Source organism: Pongo abelii, chromosome 15 (genome assembly GCF_028885655.2).
Source record: "Pongo abelii isolate AG06213 chromosome 15, NHGRI_mPonAbe1-v2.0_pri, whole genome shotgun sequence".
Lineage (NCBI taxonomy): Eukaryota > Metazoa > Chordata > Mammalia > Primates > Hominidae > Pongo > Pongo abelii.
In genome coordinates, this window is record NC_072000.2 from 78803245 (window position 1) to 78818608 (window position 15364).

The window sequence follows — 15364 nt, forward strand, 5'->3', positions numbered from 1 at the left end:
TAGATTGGCATATTTATGAAGATGATCTTGAACAAATGGAAGGGAAGGTTTTTCTAATTTGCACAAAGGTGCTACTGGACCTATGAGGGGCCTGGGTTCCACTGCCTGTGTTTGCACGGCACTCAGCACTTGACCAGACACTGCTCAAACCACTTCATTTCTGATGCCCACCAGCCATCTATGACTACCCACTAAATTGTAAGCTTGGAGAGGAAGGTGCGGTTTTTACCACCTTCTCTACTCTCTGTCCAGGGCCTGCATGCCATGGCCTCTTCAAATGGGGGCTTAGTCAATGTAAATATTTGTCAACTGATTAGAATGTGGGATATAGAAGTTTCAACGGTTCAACACCTGATAGGAAAGAGAAAAGAAAATAAGGAAAGAAGAAAAGTGGCAAAAACATCTCTGGCCTACAGGGGAGACCTGGGCAGTTTGATGCACATCTCCTGGTAGGGCAGTGGGTCCATTCCTTTCTCGCTTTCTTGAGGGATACTTTCTAATTACAATAATGATAATGATTGTAATAGCCATGGTTTATTGACCTAACACTAAGCACGTGCATCATTTCATTTAATCTCTACAGCAGCCTACGAGGCTGGCACTATTACTATCTCCATTTTACAGATCAGGAGACTGACGCAGAGAGAGGTGATCAGGAAGAGCTGGGACTGGTACGTAGTATGTGTTAGACATTTAAGCCTGGGAGCTGAATACTACCCTTTGCTACTTCGCCAAAAATTCTATCACACTGTAAAACCGTCTACACTTATTTTTAGTTTGGAAAATATAGTCACTGCTCCACAGCTGAGTCTGTGCCCCTCCCATCTTTGGGCTCCTGTCCAGCCTCCTGACAAAGCTGATTGACCAAGCTGACTGCTGACAGGCAAAGGAAATACACACCAGGCCCAGGCCCAGGCCCAGGAAGGAAGCCTGGAGGGAGAAGACAGACCAAGTGGGCAGAAGCCACACTCAGGCACAGGCATCTGGTCACCCTTCTCCCAATTGCGCAACTAAGACTGGGGAGAGCATCGTGAACAGGCATCTTGCTCACTCCTGAAATCGCAGTCCTTGGCATATACAAGGCGCCCAGTGAGTATTTGCTGAATGAATGAATGAATAAATGAATGAACGCATGTTGGGTTTTTCCCATCATCCAAAAGAGGGCAAGGAACTAGGGTTCCCATACCCCAAGGATGAGGACATCTAGGACAGACATTCAACCCTAATTCAAAGTCAGGGAGGCTGGAACAGGAGGTAAGGAGATAAAGAGGAGGCCTGGGGTTCCCATCAGGGAGAGAATAAAGAAAACACTGAATCACTGAATCAAGACCTCTGGACCCCTGGCGTCTGGGCAGGGGTGTGCAGGGGAACACTGAATGAAATCCCTAAAATCTGATCAAGAATCTCTGCAAGAGAGAGCAGGCCCTTGCAGGCAATCAGATGGAGCAGGCAGGACAGACTGCACCAGCAGAGGGCTGCCAGGAGCCTCAGTGCTGGCCAGAAACACCTTCAAGGCAGGTCTGGGAAGTCTGCAGTTTACCAGCCTGTTCTACCTGCCTGGCCTCTGACACCCTAGAGGGGAAACCCTGGCAGGAGAGGGCAGGCCCAGGGAGAGCTTCCCCCACAACATGTGACCTTGGACTCCAGCACTCACCTGGTCTGGGTGGGCATGGGGCACACAAAGTCACCCCCCAGAAGGCTCCCACACTGCCACAGCAATCCTCCTGCGTAGTCAGCTCCAGCAGAGGGTTGGCACACTGGAAGAGAGGCCATGGACACCCGTGACCACCCCCTCTTCCCTCCAAGGCTGTGCACAGAGATGTCCTGGGAAAGCCTAGGACACAGAGCTCACTCTCCACATTCTGCCAGAGGATGTCCCCAGCCAAAGAAGGGCAGAAGGGAGTCAGCCCATATCCCAGAAGGAAGCAGAGAAACCTGCCGTGCACTCTCCCAACCCTGAACCTTGTGTGTGGATGGGACACCCCACACACAAGATCTGCCCTGTGCGGGGCTGCAAACCACCACCCTCCATGGCCCCAACCACTGACAAAGGGTCCTAAAGGAAGAGCTTCCTTTGCCTACCTCCAGGGAACCACAGGGTCACCCACAGTGTGGGCCTTGTGACCAGAGCCCCAGGCTCAGGGACACCCCAAGGTGAGAGGCCAGGGATGATCTGGGAATTCAGGGTGTTTACCCCTTGGCTGTCCCACCTCCTCCAGTTCCCTAATCTCAGATAAGGTTTCTGGAAATACCTTAGTTTCTGGAAACTAAGTGGTTTCCTGGCAACCCCAAGAAAAACCATACTGGGTCTGGTCTAACCCCTATTCTTGGGTGCCTGGCCTCAGAAAAGCTTCCCTGATTTCCCATTATGAGCTGAGGATGGTTCCAGGGGGCAATAGGAGTATCTCTCATCTTTGTACCACCAGGGCTTTGGGGTTAACCTCCATTTGTTAATTCCACACCTCTGTGACCCCAACTGTAGCCTCAACTGGATACAAAACTCCTGGCCAGATCCTAACAGCCCCACTGGTCCATGTGCCAGGGGTCATAGGATGAGCAACTCTAGGCTGCCTTCACCTGAGGGGAACTTCCTTGGGTCCTCTTCTGTGTGCCTGGTATTGACAAGCACCAAGTAGAGCCCAGGAAGGAGGCCCAGCCTCTCCATACATGGGCAATTTCATGCCTTGGGTTTTCCCATCTGGGAAATGGGAGACTCTGCAGACACTCACATTCCATAAGAATAAAGAGGACAGAGAGGAGGAGAAGGGGAGGCTGGGGACAACTGCTGTCCTGGAAGTATCCAGGGCTGAGGCCAGAGCTCTGTTCTCACCTGTCCGTTCACAGTGTTCAGGTAACACCGGCCCAGCAGTCCTCGAGGCCTAGGTGCTGCTGGGGGCAGTGGCCGAGGGGGCTCTCCAGACCGAGCAGGGATGTTGTTGCTGTCCCAGAGGCTGTGGCCAGGGCTGGCAGGCAGCCAGGGCGGGGGTCTGGTCTCCACGCTGTTCTCCACTAGGGCCTCCTCCACCCCGCCCCGCACCTGGGCCACCTGGTGGATCTGCACTGAGGCCTCAGGCGGGTGGTGAATGTGCACCTTCACCAGGGAGGGGTTCACGGAGGCTGGGCACAGGGGCTGGAGTCAGAGCCAGGGAAGCAGGGCCCCACCCTCATTTCCAACCCTCTGAAGGGTATCCACCACCCCTGGGCCAGGCAGGCCACTGGCTATGTGTCACCCCAAAACTTTCCCATTTCTTTGCTCCCAAGTTAGAACCCCAGAATGATCCCTTGTGGGGACGGGATGAAGTGCAAACTCCGTCACTGAAGGAGCCTTATTATCACATTCCAAGCTACCTTCCTGATTCTACCTCCCCCACAATCCTGGCCAACCCTGGAACTCCAGCCCCGTCTCCTGCATGGCCCCACCTCCGTGCCTTTGCTCATGCCAGTCCCTCTGCTTAACCAGATGCTACCCATTGTTTCAGGCCTAACTGCAGTCCATCCCCTCCACACAGCTGTCCCAGAGCACTCTGGGCTTAGGAGCCTCTCCATCCCCTGATCCCCTAAAGCATTCTGTATTTTTTTGGCACCTAATAATGGAAGGCAGGGAAAATGAAATGTTTTATGCTGATATTCTATTTCCCATCCATTCTCCTTCTATTACCCAGGCCCATGGGTTCCTTGAGGGCAGCACCCTGCCCTTACACTGCTTTGTCTTCCCCAAGGTACCCAGCACGGGGAAAGGGCAAAAACAAGTGGATAAATTCTGATGGGAGGGGGCCGAGAAGTTGAGGGAATGAAACTCAGCGCTGAGGGCCAGGAGAAAGAGGGAGGTTTGATCGTAAAGGAAGGACTACAGGCAGCTTCCCTATCCCTGTCACAGCCATGGTGACAGCCTCCACCCAACTGGCACTCCTCCCAGGGTCCCGCTGGCCCAGCTGTGCCAGCACTCACCCAGCTGGTTGGAGAGCGGCAGTGTGAAAGTGGACTGCTTCAGGGGGGCTTCCAGCAGGGCCCTGGGGCGGGACCCCCTCCCTGGAGGCTCCCTGTCCGGCTGCGGGATAGGCAGGTGGCAGAACTTCCCGGTGGAGTTGGCGGGGCACCAGCACTCGTCCCTGCCGATGCAGCGGCCTCCGTTCAGGCAGGGGATCTGGCAGAAATCTGTAACATCGACCCTCAAGGTAACCAGCGGTGGAAGAACAGCAGCACCCGCTCTGTGGCCGGTGACCACCACAGAGAAACAGGTGGCAGAACCCTGACCTTAGATGGCTCCTGTAGCCCAGAGCCCCCTGAAATGTAGGGACTTTCCACTTCATTCATGTAGAGTGAAGAAGAGTGGATAATAACCAGCCCCTGCCTTCCTAAAAAGCCTGTTTAGGCCTTTCCCTGTACCCCACAATAACCTGGGAGATGGGGAGTTGGCATTATCATGAAGTCTGTCTCTTCTCTGTTGAGGAAACTTGGACTCAGAGAGGTTATGTGACTCCTAGAGTCACACAGCTAGGCTGCCAAGTGAGGACTCAGCTCCCCATGTGATTTGGGACAACTTGTGGAGCCACAGTTTGGGAGCAGCGGGTTCCAGTCCAAGGCAGGCCTAGCTCTCTGGCCATCCACCCTCCAGGGCCAGCTGGGAACCATCTGAGCGGGAAAGGGACTCACAGATGCGGAAGCCAGACTTGGGATCGTGCCCATGGCCACCCTGGCTGTACAGGGTGGTGGTGTCGCCCTTCTCACAGCTGTTGGCACAGTGTCCACGGGCACAGGTCTGCTTGCAGATGGTGGGAGTGAAAACGATCTTGATCTTCTTGATTTTCTCCGTGAGGTTCAGCCCTGCAGAGAGAGGGCTTGGGTCCAGGGGGCAGGGCTGAGAGGCACAGCTGTGACCTCCAGAGTCTGGTTAGAAAGCCCCATGGGACTAGGGCTGCATTCATCTCAAGGGCATTTGCTGAGTACCTACTGGACGCAGGGTCCCATCGTAGGGGCAAGGTGATGATACCTTTGAGAAGCTCGCAGATGTGCCAGCCACCAAGCTCATACTTCACGCACATCAACCCTCTTGAGTGGGTGGTATGTTAGGTTGAACCATTAGAAATTGCCATTTTTGTAGGTTCCTATGGCTGAGTGTTGGTATTTTTCATATATCCAACCTACTATGTCCATTTTACAGCTAAGAAAACTGAGGCCCAGAGAAGTTTAGGTGCTCAAGTGACGCAGCTAGCAAGTGATGCAGCTGGGCTTTGAACCCAAGGGCAGGGAACAGAATGCGGCCCCTGCTTGCCAGAGAGGAGAATTTTCTAAGAGAAGAGAAGAAGATAAAGCCTGAGAGGATTAGAGTCAGGTTTCATGGGGGACCTGATTACCAGAACAAGGATCAGGCACTTTATTTGGTGGGTGGTGGGGAAGCCGCAGAAGACTTTTAAGCAAGACATCATGCTGGCTGTGATGTGCCGGGGGGTCCGGAGGCAGGGTGACCACTTGGGAGGTCATGGCAGCAGTGCAAGCTGAGGCCGCTTCATTTTCCAAGAGTGGTGGCAATGAAATTGGGGTATTAATTCAGTACGGGGAGCCTGGGGACAGAAGCCAGAGGCAGAAGGTTGAGGGAGAAATGGGAGGGGAGGAAGCTGAAAAAATATGTGTTGACCATGGGTTTGAGAAGCTTGACTGTGAAGGGAGGAGATAGGAAGGAAGTGGAGAAACAAGTGTGTGTGTGTGTGTGTGTGTGTGTGTGTGTGTGTGTGTGGTATGAGAGAGCTGTAAGCAATTGTACACGTTGAGGGGAAAGGGCTGAGAGGGTGGGAGAGGGTGAAGATACAGAAGAGGGGGGACAAGTGATGCCAGCGTTCCAGAGGAAATGAGAAAGGGTGCCAGAATGTGCCTTAGATAAGAGGGACACCTCCCCCTCAAGATGGCATAAAAGGAATCGTCAACCATGAAAAGGAATGAAGCACTGATACACACTGCAACATGGATAAACCTCAGAAACGTTATGCTAAGCCAGGCACAAGAACTCATGCCTGCAATCCCAGTACTTTGGGAGGCTGAGGCAGGAGGATCACTTGAGGCCGAGGCAAGAGGATCACTTGAGGCCAGGAGTTTGAGACCAGCCTGGGCAACATGCAAGACCCTATCTCTACAAAACAGTTAAAAATTAGCCGGGCATGGTGGTGCATGCCTATAGCCCCAGCTACTCCGGAGGCTGAGGTGGGAGGATCACTTGAGCTCAGGAGTTTGAGATTATAGTGAGTTGTTATCATGCCACCACACTCCAGCCTGGGCAACAGAGCAAGACTCTGTCTCTTAAAACAGAAAAAGAAAAGAAAAGAAAATGTAATGCTAAGTGAAAGAAGCCAGACACAAAAGATGGTACATTGTATGACTCCATTCATGTAAAATGTCGAGGATATGCAAATCTATAGAGACGGGAAATAGGTGAGTGGTTGCCAGGGATAGGAGGGGAGATAAGGAGTGACTGCTGCTTAGTGGGTACAAGGTTTCTATTTGGAGTGATAAAAATGTTGTGGAATGAAATAGTGGTGATGGTTGCACACAATTATAAATATACTAAAAGCCACTGAAGTGTGGCCTTTAAAATGGTTAATTTTATGTCATGTGAATTCCACTTTGATTTTTAAAATGGAAAAAAAGGAAGGAGGTGAGCTCAGGCACAGATGTAAACAGGGGAGTGGTGGGCGTGACAGGCAGGAAGTTGAGGAGCTCTCTGGGAGGTGGGGGCATGTCTGTGGGCTGACGGATGGGGCCTCGGGAAAGGAGGGGAGGGGAAGGGAGGCCTGGAGTAGCTGCTCTGAGAAATGGAGGGAGAAAATGTCCAGGCACACAGGGAGGGGTTGTCAGGCAATAACAAAGAGTGTGCCATGGCGTGAATCCACAGAGATTCTGTTTCCTCCTGTGGGAAGCAGAGGCGCGGCTGTAGGTGCTGAGGAAACAACTGGTTGAGTTGATCCAGGAGGGTTGGGGTTTGCAGGAGGGATGAGGTGGAAGGACCGGGACCAGGGAATTGAGGTTCACAGTGGGATATGAGGGAAGCAAAGTCTGGAGGGGATGATAGATTGGGCAGAAATAGAGCAGTCTAGGTCTAAGGGTTGCAACGGGGTGAAGTCCAGGTCCACTGGTTTAGGACCCCTGGACCCCGGCACAAAGCAGGTGCTCAACAAGCGTTTGTTGATTGGCTGAAAGAATGAGGGACAAGGTGACAACTCAGCCCCTCTGTGAGAGCAGAAGGGGAAGCCAAGGTGGGAGAAGAGAGTTCTAGAGGCCCTGCTCTTCTAGGACCCAAGACAGGGTATCCTTACCCCAGGGGGATGAGGGGTGCTCCAGAGGTACCGCCTGTTGGGTGCCATCTCTCTGCTCAAGGCCTGGTCCCGGGGGCAGGGCGTTGGAAGAGAGCTGGCTACTGGCCGTGGCAGTCGGGTGAAGTCGGACAGTGCGGGACAACCCCACGTGCTGCTGGGAAGGGTGGGTCTGGCTGAGGCCACTCAGGGTCCTGTGGAGACAACCGCGGCAAGGGGGTTTGCACCCTGGGAACAGTGTGCCTGTGCCACTCCTCATCCAGCCACCCACTCTCTGCCTTTGCACAAGAACAATGCTCTCTGGCTGCCTTCTCACCCATGTATGGCTGACTCCCGGACACGAAGGTGCCCCGAGGCAGAAGGACTGATCTAAGGCCTGCCAGCTAGTTTTATAGAAATACCAACCCCTATGTGGAATCACCAGGCTTTTGGTGGGTTATTCCGGGCAAATCACTTAGCTCCTCTGGGCCCCAGGACCCTTAACTGCAAAATGGGGGTGTTAGACGGTCCTCACATAGCTCTGACATTCCAGGAGTCTTTGAGAACCCACTATGGACCAGCCCCTGCCCTAAAACCAAGTCCTGTACCTACGACCTACCACTTCTTAATATATCCCTTAATATGAATTACCTGTAGAAGAGATGCCCAACAAACACACCTTCAACACACCCTCTCATTTATTTTTATTGTAAGAATAATGTAACAACAATATTCAAGGAGAAAAACATGAATTCATCATCTCCCATCCTAACACAGCAAATACTTTTGCATATTTTCTTTCAACCTTTGCTCACATATATGATTTTACACTATTGTCATCACCTAGAGATATAATTTTAAATTCCGTTTTTCACTTAACATTAGATCACACTTTACACAATTCAATTTGTCATATTTGTCATGTTCATCGCTACATGATAGTCCAGCTAAAGATGAATCACAACATATTTAGACATTTACCTGTTACATATTCAGATTTTTTAAAAAGTTTTTTGCTTGTTTTTGGTTTTGAGACCGAGTTTTGCTCTCGTTGCCCAAGCTGGAGTGCAATGGCGCGATCTCAGCTCACTGAGGCCTCTGCCTCCTGGGTTCAAGCAATTCTCCTGCCTCAGCCTCCCCAGTAGCTAGGATTACAGGAGCCCTCCACCACTCCTGGTTAATTTTTTATATTTTTAGTAGAGACAAGATTTTGCCATGTTGGCCAGGCTTGTCTTGAACTCCTGGCCTCAGGTGATCCGCCCACCTTGGCCTCCCAAAGTGTTGGGATTACAGGCGTGAGCCACTGCACCTGGCCTGTTTTTAAGTTTTAAATGTGTATATCCTTACCTATATGACTTTGTCTTTTGTTAAAATATTCCTTTAGTACAGGGAGATTTGTTGTACTATTCTATTTTATTTTGTATGTTTGAAAAAATGTTATAGGAAACATCTTGAAAGGATTAAAACTTTAGGATGAGGCTGGGCGTGGTGGCTCACGCCTGTAATCCCAGCACTTTGGGAGGTCGATGCGGGCGGATCACTTGAGGCCAGGAGTTCGAGATCACCCTGGTCAACATGGTGAAACCCCATCGCTACTAAAAATACAAAAATTAGCTGGGTGTGGTGGTGCATGCCTGTAGTCCCAGGTACTTGGGAGGCTGAGGCTGAGAATCACTTGAACCTAGGAAGTGGAGGATGCAGTGAGCCGAGATTGTGCCACTGCACTCCAGCCTGGGCAACAGAGGGAGACTCCATCTCAAAAAAGCAAAACAAAACAAAAACTTTAGGATGAATTCCTGGGGCTAGAATGACTGTATCAAAGGTTACAAACATTTATGTCTGTAGGCACACACTGGTGTATTGCTTTCTGAAAGGGTTGCATCCAAATATATAAATGAACCACTTAGAGCACAATCTTGCCAGCACAGCATATTATTAATTTTTAATACTTTGCTAGCTTTGAATAAGCACAAAGTGGTACTTCAATGTTCTTTTCACCTCCCTCCTCTCCTTTAAAAAATTATTTTTGAGGTTAAAATATTTCAGGTATTTATTTACCACTTGTGAAAATCCTCTGCTCATGTCCTTTGACATCTTAACTGCTTGAATTGTCTCATACATTTGGACACATTCTCTTGATGTTTATTATTGGGCAGGCTGTTCTAAAAGGCAGCCTCTGTTGTAAATACTCTGTCATTGTCACAATGTCTATGAACCACTGTGTATACGACAGTGTCTGGACTGTGGTGGGTGTAAGCGTATTGCAGACATCAAAGCAGAGAGAGGTTCAGTCCTTGCCCAAGGTTATACAAGAGCTAAATCGGGACACCAGGATGCCAACCCAGGGCCTGATCCACAGCCTGTGTCCTGCGCCAGCCGACAACCAGCCCAGACCCCAGTGGGAGCTCAGCCTGGAAGCCTCTGCTCAGGCCTCGGGGGCATCCTTTCCCCCAGTAGGTCCCATGCCAAGCCTCCCCACTGGTTTCCTTGCCCAAGTGGGATAAGGCCCTGGGATTCTCTCCCTCCCCAATCTCCACCCCAGTTCCATTAGCCCTCGGTGACCAGGCCATGAGCAAACTCTTTATGCTTTCCTGGCAGAAGGCAAACTAGGACTGGCCTGGCAAATTGTTCACGCCTATAATCCCAGCACTTTGGGAGGTTGAGACAGGCTGACCACCTGAGGTCAGGAGTTCGAGACCAGCCTGACCAACAGAGACACACCCCATCAAAAAATACAAAAATTAGCCGGGCTTGGTGGCACATGCCTGTAGTCCCAGCTACTGGGGAGGCTGAGGCATGAGAATCGCTTGAACCCAGGAGGTGGAGGTTGCAGTGAGCCAAGATCACCCCACTGCACTCCAGCCTGGGCGACAGAGTGAGACTCAATCTCAAAAAAACAAAACAAAAAAGAAAGCAAACTCCCTCCGAGGGCTTCCAAGAAAGCGCCTGGGAGAGAGAGGTGGCTGAGCTGCTGGCTCACTAGGAGCCTCGTCCTGGGTACCAGGCTGGTACCATGCTCAGGTTAGTGGCAGCGCCACAGAGCATCCCAGAGAGGTGAGAAGAGTAGCTCATGTTCTGCCCAGACCACTGCCACTTTTCTGAACTTGACCCTGACAAAGAGCTCTCCAGTCTGGTGACGATGGAAACTCAAAGTGTTCTTTCTTGGTGGTTTGTTGTCATTGTTATGTTATTGCTGCTGTCAGTTTTTTATCTAATTGGTGCTCAGAGCTCATGGCACCAAGATCCCAGGGTTCAAATCCCTTAAGGGCCAGTTGGGTAGTTTTGCAGAGAAGAAAACCAAATAAACAAACCATGTGTTCCCTAGTCATAGACAGGACCTGGCTGTACAGAGGAGAGGGGTTGGGACTGGGCCAGACAGATGTTGGTTCTGCTTCTTACTAGCAGCACAGCCTTGAGCAAGTTACTTAGCTCCCCTGAGCCTCAGAATCCTCATCACTGAAACAAGAATAGCAATGCCCACCTCATAGGGCTGGTGTGAGGATGACGAGAACAGTGAGACAATGCAATTATTTCACAAATACAAGTAAATGGTCAAAGTAGAAAAATACGCCAGAATTTTTAAATTGTAGAAACAAGGAGGGAAAAAGGAGTTAGCTACAGTTTGGACTAAATACCTCTCCCCAGGCAAATAAGAAAACATGACTGGGCCACTTAAAATTCTTCTTTATGGGAAATAAAAAGACTCCAGAAAAAAGTGTTATTGCTGTCCAAGTGTCCTTATATATACACAGGGCCAAGTGTCTAATCTGGTGTCAACACATTTTTAACAACCAGAGTCCTCTGAGCCCAATTCATTGTCACCTACTGCTCTAATGGGGATTTGGGGTTAAACGACAGAAATAAAAAAGCCCTGCATTCTGAGAGGCTCATAGTGGAGTAAAGGAAGAAGCTCCCAGTTTTTTTAATAGGTCCTGCCTCTTATTCCTAAAGGATCCATTTAAGGAGGTTGATATCTCCCTTTATAAGTCCCAGCCTAGGCCTCAGAGGTGAGCAGCGAGAGAGGCTCAAGCTGTGTGGAGGGCTGCAGGTTCTTGGCTCAACTCTGGCTCCCCGGTGGTCTCCAACTGGTTGCCACTGCCATCACCACATAGAAGGGCACAGGCAGCTAGGATGGAGTGGAGACTGTGAGCTGTGGAGTTTGCAAACCCCACTGTCTAGCCTTGTGTTATCTTTGCACTCATTTCCTTTAAGCAAATCGCAAGCCTTTAGCCAAATCCTGTTTGCATGTTCTTTCCTAGTCTCAGGTTGTGGGACATCAAAAGAAGGGTCTGGTGCCATGTTTGCCCCAGGCTGGTCCAAAGAAGCAGTATCCCTCCGATTAAGGACAGTAGAGGTTTGGTAACAGAAGAAGGCAGGTCTCAATGAGAAGGTGACCACGGCCCCCAGGAGACGCTCCATCTACTATCAGCCTTGGAAGAACCGCTGCAATTTCATCAAAGGACAGAAGTTCCCAAACTCACCCAGCACAGGAATGGAACTTGCTATCTTTCTGGGACTGTTCCAGGGAAGTCCTGGCCAAGCCTCCACAATGGACCAAATAGTCATCTCTAGACTTCAGGATTTCATGAATCCGTAAAATTTTGGAACAAATTTGGGGGAACAACATAAAGTCGCTTTTTATTTAGGTTGCTAAGACTTTAAGACAAACACGCACAAAACTGCCAATCACTACCACCATAATTTCATGAAAGAAAAGACATTTCAGAGCCAAAAAAGAAATGTTTGAATAAGCCTAACTTCATGGAAATCTCGCCAAATGACTTTATTTTCTTCATTTCTTTATGGACCATGAAATCCCCATCACAGGCCAGCACAGAGCCAAGAGACAGCCACCAGATCCACCACAGTCTGCTCTCACCTGTGGACTCTGGGCTTTTCAACCAAGATGAGGAAAAATTCTCATCCCAGTGGCCGGGGTCTTCAGGCCCACATGAAAGCTGCCTAGGCAGTCTGTACCCATAATGATGCCACTTACTGAAATGTGCAAGGTGTGCCCACACCCTGCCCGACACACTAAGGTTTCCCAACAGCGATGGGAAGACAAGTGGGCGAGGAGCTCTGTGCCCTCTACCCCATTCACCCTCACCCTAGCCTGGCAGCTCTCCTCTATTTACTTCATAATTTGGGCTTCCAAAAACAGCTGGCCCATCATATCCATGGGTTCTGCCTCTGCAGATTCAACCAACTGTGAATGGAAAATATTTGGGGGGAAAAACCCCCCAAAATAGCAATCAACAATGAAAAATAATACAAATAAAAATGATATAGTATGACAACTATTTACTTAGCATTTGCACTGTATTAGGTATTATAAGTAATCTAGAGATGATTTAAAGTATATGGGAGCATGTGTGTAGGTTATATGCAAACATTATGTCATTTTATATCAGGGACTTGAACATCCATGAATTTTGGTATTCACGGGGGTCCTGGAACAAATCCCCTGTGGATACCGAGGGATGACTGTACTATTTTGTTTGGAAAGGGTCTTGCTGCTAAAAGAAAGTTTAAGAGTGTTGCTAAAGATGCAGAGAATATGCCTGTAATCCCAGCACTTTGGGAGGCTGAGGCAGGCGGATCACTTGAGGTCAGGAGCTCGAGACCAGCCTGGCCAACATGTGGTGAAACCCCATCTCTACTAAAAATACAAAAATTAGCCGGGCATGGTGGTGGGCACCTGTAGTCTCAGCTACTTGGGAGGCTGAGGCAGGAGAATCACTTGAACCCGGGAGGCAGAGGTTGCAGTGAGCCGAGATCACGCCATTGCATTCCAGCCTGGGTGACAGAGCGAGACTCACTCTCAAAAAAAAAAAAAAAAGATGCATAGAATAGTTGTAATTATTATGAACATGAAGCCAGATATTTTATATACATCATCTTATCTATGTTATTTTAGTGAATGAAAAAACTAAGTTGCAGAATATACAGATAGTATGCTTCTAGTTTTGTGTTTTAAGAAAAAACTTTTCTCTCTCTCTTCCCCTACAGATGTTTATATAAGCATAGGAAAAGGCCAGAAGATCTGTAAATAGTGGCTACTCTTTAAGAATGACAGTGTTTGTGTCTGTGTATCTCCCATTTTAAACTTTATAATTTCAATATTTTTGAAATTTTTACAATAAATATGCATCACATGGAATAAATATGTATTTGTTTTGTAATCAGAATAAATCTCTATTCTTCCCAGCAACTCCATTTTATAGATAAGGAAACTGAGGCTCAGAAAAAGCATGGTAAATGTGTACACATAACTAGGACCACGATGGACTATGTTAGTGAGCAGAGGTAAAGGAGTTCAGATAGAATACAGACCATATCTAGGAGAAGGATCCAGGGAGCTTCAGGGATAGGTAGGATTTTAACAGCCCCAAAATGAGGAGGCAGACATTCCATATTAGAAAAACAACATAAGGGCCAGGCGCGGTGGCTCAAGCCTGTAATCTCAGCACTTTGGGAGGCCGAGGCGGGTGGATCACTTGAGGTCAGGAGTTCGAGACCAGCCTGGCCAACATAGTGAAACCCTGTCTCTACTAAAAATACAAAAATTAGCTGGGCGTGATGGCAGGAACCCATAATCCCAGCTACTTGGGAGGCTGAGGCAGGAGAATTACTTGAACCTGGGAGGTGGAGGTTACAGTGAACCGAGATCGCACCACTGCACTGCAGCCTGGGTGACAAGAGTGAGACTCCGTCTCAAAAAAAAAAAAAAAAAGAAAAGAAAAATAACATAAGAAATGCATGGAGATGGGAAGCACAGGCCATGTTTGAAGAAGAATAAGCACCATTTGGATAAAGCACAGATTAGAGGGGAGAGGGGGGAAGGGAAATCATTCCAATTCAATGCCTATCAGGTGGCAGGTATCATGCTAAGTGTTTTAGCTAATATATCATTTACTTGTCCAAACAATTCTATGATCAAAAACCCCTCCTTGGCCAAAACCACCTTCAAGTAAAAAGACAAATGACATGGTGGGAAAAATATGTGCAACTCGTATCATAAAGAAAAGATGAATCTCCATAATATCAGAGTTCCTAGAAACAGAAATGTCAGAGACCAACAGCCTTAAAAGAAAAATCAGCAAAGAATATGAACAGGTCACAGAAAAAAAAAATACAAATATTTCTTGAACCCAGAAAAATATGCTTAACCTTTCTCCTTGTAAGGGATGTGCAAATGAAAACTATGCTGAGGTAGCATTTTTTAATCCATCAGATTAGAAAAAAACCCAAAGGTTTAATAACATACTCATTTGTGAGACTACGCAGAAACAGACGCTCTCGGATGCTGCTGGCAGGAATGTAAATTGGCACGACCCTTCTGGAAAGCAATTTGGCAATGTCTATCCACATCCCAAATATCCGTGCTTTGACCCTGCCGCTCCACCTCCAAGACTATCCTGCAGATAAAGCTTCTGTGGTAGGTGTTGCTGCCCTGCCCTGGTCCCCTTTCTGGCTCGTGTACCTGCAAGTGTAGTAGCTAAAGGCTTATACCTGTGATTTCTTCCGAGCCATGCTCTTGGCTGATGGGAACCACCTGAGAAGCCCCTCCCACAACCATGACCACACAGCCAATGACTGCCTGAAAGGCAAGTTCAAAAGCCTGGGCCTCCAGGCCTTAAGGAGAAACAACCTTGTAAGCTCTATCCTCAGTCAGGTCAAAGCTTGATTTACCTGGGACCACATCTTTACTTGGCTCTCTCCCCTTTCCCACACTGCTTTCTTCTCTCCTTTCACATTTCCCCCCCAAAATCACACACACTGGAATCCCACCTCTAGGGGACCCGACCTAAGACACTCGTAAATGTCCAAAACGATATATGAACAAGACTATTTACAGAAGCACTATTTTGTAATAGCAAAATAGTTTGTACAGAATGAAAACAACTTAAGTGTCCTTCAGTAGGGGATTGGTTGAACAAACAAGGATCTGCCCACAGAATGGGGTAATAGGCCCTGGAAACACAGCCGCAGCTCCTTTACATCAATAAGTTAAGCTTTCCAAGATACACTGAAAAGTGAAAGCACAACAGCCCAATCCCACCACTGACTGTTCTTGTACAGAC

At 48.8% G+C, this 15364-nt stretch overlaps 1 protein-coding gene across 3 annotated transcripts in view; it reads right to left on the reverse strand.

Annotated features, from left to right (window-relative positions):
* The window catches only part of LTBP2 (latent transforming growth factor beta binding protein 2), a 111688-nt gene that overhangs the window by 48139 nt on the left and 48185 nt on the right, over window positions 1-15364 (reverse strand). For all 3 annotated transcript variants that reach the window (XM_024231947.3, XM_024231946.3, XM_063715636.1), the window contains exons 4-8: window positions 7305-7495; window positions 4654-4824; window positions 3949-4155; window positions 2831-3117; window positions 1655-1757 (exon numbers count right to left, since the gene is read on the reverse strand). In XM_024231947.3, the coding sequence (XP_024087715.3) occupies window positions 1655-1757; window positions 2831-3117; window positions 3949-4155; window positions 4654-4824; window positions 7305-7495 (959 nt within the window). The remainder of the gene's footprint in view (window positions 1-1654; window positions 1758-2830; window positions 3118-3948; window positions 4156-4653; window positions 4825-7304; window positions 7496-15364) is intronic.